Here is a 6,905-nt window from a genome sequence, read left to right as displayed (position 1 = left end):
ACATCACGCTTGCTTGCTTGAGTTTTAGAAGTTGATCGAGCTTCGAACTCAGCCTTGGGCAGTTCAAACATCTGTTTGAGCCGAGCATTAAAAACTCTAGCGACTTAAAGACAGGTGGGTCGCGCAACTTAAGGCCCTCGCGCTCAAGTTTTGGCTCGACCTGCCAAATTTGACGGAGCAAATGCGACTTGCATTTGCTCGTCGACGATGTGACGAGCCCTTATGGCATCGTCCAACTCGACAAGCCATCTTAAGAGAGAGTCTTCTTCGACTCCCTATACTTAGAGATGTCAATCTTTAAGGGTTTTCGGGACGACGCGTTTGCGTCATCCCAGGTACAGGGGTCTGTACCTGTTGTAATCTCAACAGTTCCGCCTGTTGAGAGCCTTGCTGATTCAGCAAGGCTACTTTTTCCTTCATCTCGTCAAGTTCATGTTGTATGAACTTGGCGACGGTTGAATGGAGGGCATCTCTGTCTAAGTTGGACAGTAATGCCAGGATTGCATCGTTTCCTACGGATGAACTCATTCGTTCAACCGCACTCCTTTCTACCACTTGCAAGTGGCGGTATGGACTCGACCGTACGATTGTGGGATATGAAAGCGCTTACCGAGAAGCCCACGACATTCACGTCGTTGCCAGGCGCGATAAAAGCCTTGCACGTGCGCTCGGCTTGCACCCGTCGAAGTCGGGGTAGAATGAAAACTGTATTAATATAGTTAAGTGTCTTGTTAATCTATCTTTGTAAATGTTGTCTTAACTATAAACTAATACTAAACATGTAAATGAATTCTTATCTATCTTATCTCGTAACTCTCTTTGATTACTTCTACAGCTGATTAGTCTGCGGAATAAATAGACATAATGGTCTATACCTATTTATGGATAAGAATTCAGGAAATTACTATTTAAAGTAATTTCCTCCAAATATTATCTACCTTTTGGATAATATTAATTAACAATCTTTTATTGTTAATTTCATGTAACGATACACCCCGTTACATGACGTCTTTATTCAATACAGACGGGGAGGGAGTTGCTATACCAAAGGGGGGGGTGTACCTATATCAGTTACGAGAATTTATAGTCAACTACAAAATTTCGTCGAGATGTGTTGCAAGATGGTGGTTTTGGTTGATGTTGTCAATTTGAAGGAGCCATCTTTCCTGCTTTCTCATTGTTACTTGGAAAGGACAGTTACAGCACTTTTGCGTCCTTTTCCTTGCATTTTATAAACGCTCAGGGTTACCGTAGCTGCCGGCATATTCAAAATACAGAACCTTTACCCTTACCTCACCATTTGCACGGTGACCACCTTCCTGATTCTTACAACCTTGAGGGGAAACCATCTTCCACAGCTGCAGCACGTGTCTCTTGCTACGCTTGTTCAAATGTTTGCCAAGTATTATTTACCAGATCAAAGACAGCCATAATTCCTATCGAATTTTTATTCAGCGTGTGTCGTAAATGTGGGTAGTAGGTTTTAATTATAGAGAAAAAGGATTTTTTCCGCACACTGGCGTCGCTTCTATATCATTCCTAATGGCCAATTATATCACACTATATGCGACTATTTTAGCCAATCAAAATCACTCAAACGTCGGTGGGGTGAGTTTAGCAAAAACCGGTCTAGGCATTCGCAACACCACGTGACTGCCGTACATTTCTTCCCTCAGTGCGGGGTTAATATCCCAAAAAATCCTGCAATCATTCAGAATTTGTCATAACCGTTCGGCAGCACTGCAAATGGTCATGCCTTACCAATCGTCACGAAGAGCAGGAATGTGATTGCTTCATCGGCTTAATTCTGGTACTGATCTTTTTCGATTTGTACGTCAGCAGCGTCCGATTGTTTCTTATAAGGCTCAGATTGGCCAGGCAAATTTTTGAAATATCCTAAAATACGATGATTCTGCCCAAGCCGAAGGTGCACGGCGCCATCTTTGATATGGATGGTACGCTGCTAGACACGGAGGAATTAAGCCGCCTAGCAATCGATAGCATTGTACGTCAATTTGGAAGGGAATTTACTTCAGATATGCACAAGACCATCCTTGGTCGTCCTGCTGTCGAATGGACGCAAATGGCCATCACTGCCGCTGGTCTACGAGAAAGTATCATCACTCCGGACGAGCTCTTGAGAAAATGGGAAACGAAGATGCACGACATGGTTGATTCCGTCCAAGAGCTACCAGGCGGCTATGAGATCTTGAGTGCAATGCATGCTCGTGGTATCCCCATTGCGCTTGCCACTTCCAATACCAAAAGAGTCGTGGAACAAAAAATTAAGCATCATTCGAAGCTCTTCGCATTCTTCTCCACCATTGTGTGCGGTGACGACCCAGCTGTTAAACATGGGAAGCCCGCACCCGACATTTTCCGGACGGCAGGCCAACGCCTCTTTGGCCTTAAAGAGGGCGAAGATGGCGACTCTCCACCGTACTGCATCGTCTTTGAGGACTCGTTGAATGGCTACACGGCTGCGAACGCGGCCGGAATGCACAGCATTGCTCTTCCGGATGTGCGCATACACACTGACGAAGCACAGAGGGCAGAGCTCTTTGGCCAAGCGGACGAAGTGTTGACGTCACTTACGCAATTTAAGATCGACAATTACGACTGGCAGCTGTAGCCATTATATCGTAAACTGGAACAGGACCATTTGATGTTTTCATTAAATGTAACATTAATGATTTTGGACCAAATGAATTGTTGCAATAGTGATGACATACGTAGAAATGAATGTTATTTACCACGACAAAGTGTTGGGCGCTCCTTTTACGATGCCATCAGCACGTTTGGTCGCATATGACACCACGCTCTATTGTGACGATCGCAGTCGAGCTGACGAACAAAGGTCAGTCATCGATTTCGTAACGACTACTTATCCAGCAGCATCAATAAAATTGTGCCTGCAAAAGTCGGTTTTTGAAATGGACGAGAATCGAACGACGGGCGCTAACAATGAAGCAGAATAATGCTTCCATTCTTGCCGAGCTCCGCGCAATTTTACAGGTCATGGATGTGGTAACGCTCATGGTCTAGGTTGGCCGAATGCAAATAATTGCCTTATTCCGCTTTGACAAATTAGCATATATGCTGCCGCCAAGGGGTGTCAAGTTTAACATGCGATCAAGACAAGATAAAATCTAAAAAAATACAATTGCAGAAGATGAAATATATTTTAGTAGAAGCCACTGGACAAATTTCCGCCAATCGTTTACTTTCCATCCGACCAGCTCTTCACTAACCATCAATAGCTGCAGAAGTCTTCGAGCACACGATGGCCAAAAGTTTGCGCTCTAAGATAAAGCGGAAGTTCCGTACGGAGCTGCGAAAGCGCGTTGGCGTGCCGCATCAAGCTATTCAAGAAGAAAAGATTCAGCAAAACCTCAAAAAGGCCATCGAAACTCAGGGTAGGCTATCACAAAACAATGTTTTACCAATAGCAATGTTCTTTTACTATGAACTATAACAGGAAGTGGCAAGTCGGTCGCAAACGTAAAGAAACTTATTGGCGCATCAGTCCATTTAGCTAGAAGTGACATCACAGGCATCGTTGAGGAACACACACCGGCGGAGACAGAGGCTGCATTGCTAAACCAGGAAGCAGACGTTGCTATGGAAGACGTTAAGAAGCTCAAGAAACAAAAGAAGCTCAGTATGAAACGAAAACCAAAATTCGTGCACTTTCACCAGCTGCGCAAAAAAGGCGTTTAATGAGCCTGTGCAAATGGACAGCGACGTACTTGAGATCAGGCATGTCGAGTCAGAGATCATCCGGTGTTGTGGTGCTGTAAAGAGCAATATTATTGTAGTGCTATGGCTAAAAGCAAGGTGTATATTCACTTGTGTATAAGAAATCACGTTTGGACGCAGAAGAGCTCGCATATGACGACTACCCAACTTTTGTCCCAGACGTCATGCCGTCTCTTTATTTTCATTTAGAATACTGTCTAGTTTTATACTTTGCTCTGCTTTCGCTGAGGTACTTTTGCTGCATTAATAAAAAACGCACGCAGTTGCGAAAATGGGATAATAAGTGAGTTTTTTCTGAGGAAGAGGAAACGTCTCGTCGTACTATCGAACGATACCCGGGACATCCATCACTAGTTGGTAACGAGGTTCCCAGCTATTATGTAAGGGTGGATACCAGCGACGTGTGAGGAATATTCAAACCTGATATTTAATCGTCCCTGTACAAGTTATTTTATAGTGTCCGTCGGGATCTACTCAAGTACCCTCTATTTTTTTTGTAAAATTGCTATGAACATAGCAAGATATACAATTTACCTCAAGCGCAATGCTGCAATTTACCATAGATACCAAAAATATGGCCTATGCACCATGCTATCGAGAGGCTACTTTCTCTTGCACGCACGTGCAAAATGAAGTTAGCTTGGGACACTGGCTACCCACCATACCAAGCATGTCACTGACCGCGGACTTATTAGTATTAGCGTTGTGCAGCAAGTCCAGAACGTCTTCGCATAGCGCAAGAATTTGCCTTCTATCTTCCGAGGATGGAATTAATTCTGTACAATCGTCAAACATCTCACAGAACGCCACCGCACGTAGCACGCCAACCAAAATTTGCTCCGTGTGCGATGCAATGCGAGGCCACGTCGCAAGAACTGTTGTCTTTAAGGCTTCAAGCGACGCAATTAAAAACTTGGCATTGACGCTTTCAAAACCCGCAATCAAGACTTTCAAAAGGGGTTGCAGATATCGAATAGCATTGAGACTATGAGGAGCTCCTTGACGAATGACAAGAGTTTGTACGTGTCGAACGTATATCATTCGAACCTTCACATCGCTGCATAAACTCGCGTCATTAAGAAGACGCAGCGTAAACCGATCATAGTACTGGTAATCGCCAGGAGAAGACACCATGTCCAATGATTCGATGAGACAATTCAATAACACGTCAAGTGTGCGGGGCTTGCGCGATACAATTGCTGTATGCAGCACCTCGAGCAAGACATTTGAGTACCATCGCACTTCCGTGGGCGTAACATTTCGTATAATGTGCCTCAGCAGACGTGCACCAACGAGTTGCGTCGTGTCGCTCAAGTCATCTACCAGCGGGAACGTCAGCGCTAGTAGACGGCCAAGTAGATCTCCCCCCAAATGTGGGAACGGCACTTGCTCGACGACCTTCAGCATGATTTTTTTATTAATAGACGCTGCTTGAACCCACTGCTGTTTATTCACGTCCTGGGAACACAAAGCTACGATCTGCGCGACGTATTTCGCGATTAAACTCCGCAAATCTTCAGCTTTGGTAAGATCCACAGCTGCGACCAGTGTCTTGTCCGCAAGTGTGACGCTCTGCATTGAATCAGCGCCTGGTAAATCAGCTTTTGATACAAAACAGCACGCTGTGAGCACAAATGGCAACCATTGGAGCATCTCCTTGTCGTCAAGCATCCCAAGCTCCCTTCTTCGAGTCACAAATGCGTGTAAGACGCGCAGAAATGGCAGCAGACGGTCATCTAGGACCATATGCTTCGCCAAATGATTTTCGTCCAGCGCAGTTGCTGAAGTATACCGAATAACCACGCGACTGAGAGCTTTGACGATGGAAATGACGTCGTTTAATTGTGCTTGAAGCTCCGGATCATCCGCGAAAGGTAGCACTTCCGCCAATTTTTGGACGCTTTGCAATTCGATCGGCGAGGAAGAAATGTCAACAGAGTCAGCAAGTAGAATAGTTTGTAAATGATCGGGCATTATCGACTTTAACGCCGTCTGCAGCTCCGCTGCGACGATCATGCTTGACTAAATACAAAAATAATTAATTGGAAATCAAGGTTTTGATATCATGTTGATTAAGTATTTTATTTGTCGACTATCCTCTATACATTGAAAGGGCATAAGCCCAGACTTTACTTATACAAAGAAATGAGAGAAAGTGCGTTATAAAATAGATTATAAATGAACACCTTGCACAATATTTAGACTAATGCATCAAAATCCACGTAATAATCGACCACCTACACGTTCGGTCCAAATACAGATATGTCGTTGTCAGGCAATATAAATTGCTTGAAATTCTCCTTAAAGGCTTTTGCCAGTTTAAGCGCCGTCTCGTCATACGCATCTTTATCAGTCCAGGCGTCCTTTGGATTCAATATTTCCGTCGGAACGCCGTCCAACATCGTCGGAATTTCAAAGCCAAAGAGCGAATCCTTAATAAATGTTGCATTATTAAGGCTGCCATCGAGCACGGCATCGACACATTTGCGTGTAAATGGAAGCTTCATGCGCTCGCCAACTCCATACACGCCACCCGTCCAGCCCGTGTTGATGAGGTAGACAAGCGTATTGTGCTCTTGCAGCTTCTTTTTCAGCAAATCCGCATACTTGGTCGGATGCAGCGTCATAAATGCCGCTCCAAAACACGTCGAAAACGTCGCTTGGGGCTCTGTAACGCCGCGCTCCGTCCCCGCGACTTTAGCAGTGTAACCCGATAGAAAATGGTATTGTGCCTGACCTGCCGAGAGTTTAGACACGGGTGGAAACACGCCATACGCATCACACGTGAGAAAAATTACAACTTGCGAGTGCTTGCCGCGCGAGTCGGGTCGGTAGTGTGGAATGTGATAAATTGGGTACGACACGCGGCCATTTTCGGTCTTGCTCGAATTGAAATAATCAGGCTCGTTATTCGCGTCGATCCAGACGTTCTCCAACATAGCGTTTGGCTGAATGGCATTATATATGTCGGGCTCGCTCTTCTTGCATAGATTAATCGTCTTAGCGTAACAACCTCCTTCAAAGTTAAACACGCCTTCGTCATCCCAGCCATGCTCATCATCTCCAATCAACTCACGCTTTGGATCGGCCGACAACGTCGTTTTGCCCGTACCCGAAAGCCCAAAAAATATGGCCGTGTCCCCATT

At 45.0% G+C, this 6,905-nt stretch overlaps 4 protein-coding genes across 4 annotated transcripts in view; 3 read left to right on the top strand and 1 right to left on the bottom strand.

Moving 5' to 3' along the window:
- Positions 1-1,906: 1,906 nt before the first annotated feature.
- CCR75_004963 (uncharacterized protein) lies at positions 1,907-2,632 on the top strand (the record flags this gene model as incomplete). Its single annotated transcript, XM_067963048.1, has 1 exon — positions 1,907-2,632. The coding sequence occupies one exon, from the start codon at positions 1,907-1,909 to the stop codon at positions 2,630-2,632; it is 726 nt and encodes a 241-aa protein (XP_067815068.1).
- Positions 2,633-2,738: 106 nt separating this feature from the next.
- Positions 2,739-2,978, top strand: CCR75_004962 (uncharacterized protein; the record flags this gene model as incomplete). The annotated part of the gene is made up of 1 exon (XM_067963047.1): positions 2,739-2,978. One exon carries the CDS (start codon positions 2,739-2,741, stop codon positions 2,976-2,978), a length of 240 nt encoding a protein of 79 aa, XP_067815067.1.
- Positions 2,979-3,266: 288 nt separating this feature from the next.
- On the top strand, positions 3,267-4,042 carry CCR75_004961 (uncharacterized protein). Its single transcript, XM_067963046.1, has 2 exons — positions 3,267-3,416; positions 3,479-4,042. Exons 1-2 carry the CDS (start codon positions 3,284-3,286, stop codon positions 3,718-3,720), a joined length of 375 nt encoding a protein of 124 aa, XP_067815066.1. The 5' UTR covers positions 3,267-3,283; the 3' UTR covers positions 3,721-4,042.
- Positions 4,043-4,350: 308 nt separating this feature from the next.
- Positions 4,351-6,905, bottom strand: part of CCR75_004960 (uncharacterized protein) — a gene marked incomplete at both ends in the record, with an annotated part of 3,678 nt that continues 1,123 nt past the window's right edge. Inside the window, 2 exons of the mRNA XM_067963045.1 lie at positions 4,351-5,781; positions 6,003-6,820. Of these exons, the coding sequence (XP_067815065.1) occupies positions 4,351-5,781; positions 6,003-6,820 (2,249 nt within the window). The remainder of the gene's footprint in view (positions 5,782-6,002; positions 6,821-6,905) is intronic.

The sequence above is a fragment of the Bremia lactucae genome, linkage group LG1 (genome assembly GCF_004359215.1).
Source record: "Bremia lactucae strain SF5 linkage group LG1, whole genome shotgun sequence".
Lineage (NCBI taxonomy): Eukaryota > Oomycota > Peronosporomycetes > Peronosporales > Peronosporaceae > Bremia > Bremia lactucae.
The sequence above is the reverse complement of the archived record's forward strand: the minus strand, read 5'-3'. Positions and strand labels throughout refer to the sequence as shown.

What these genes read in the sequence shown, in the direction of transcription:
- CCR75_004961 (XM_067963046.1), top strand. Translation starts at nt 3,284, where the DNA reads ATGGCCAAAAGTTTGCGCTCTAAGATAAAGCGGAAGTTCCGTACGGAG. An exon ending in AAAGGCCATCGAAACTCAGG is followed by an intron (nt 3,417 to 3,478) that starts GTAGGCTATCAC and finishes GAACTATAACAG; the next exon opens with GAAGTGGCAAGTCGGTCGCA.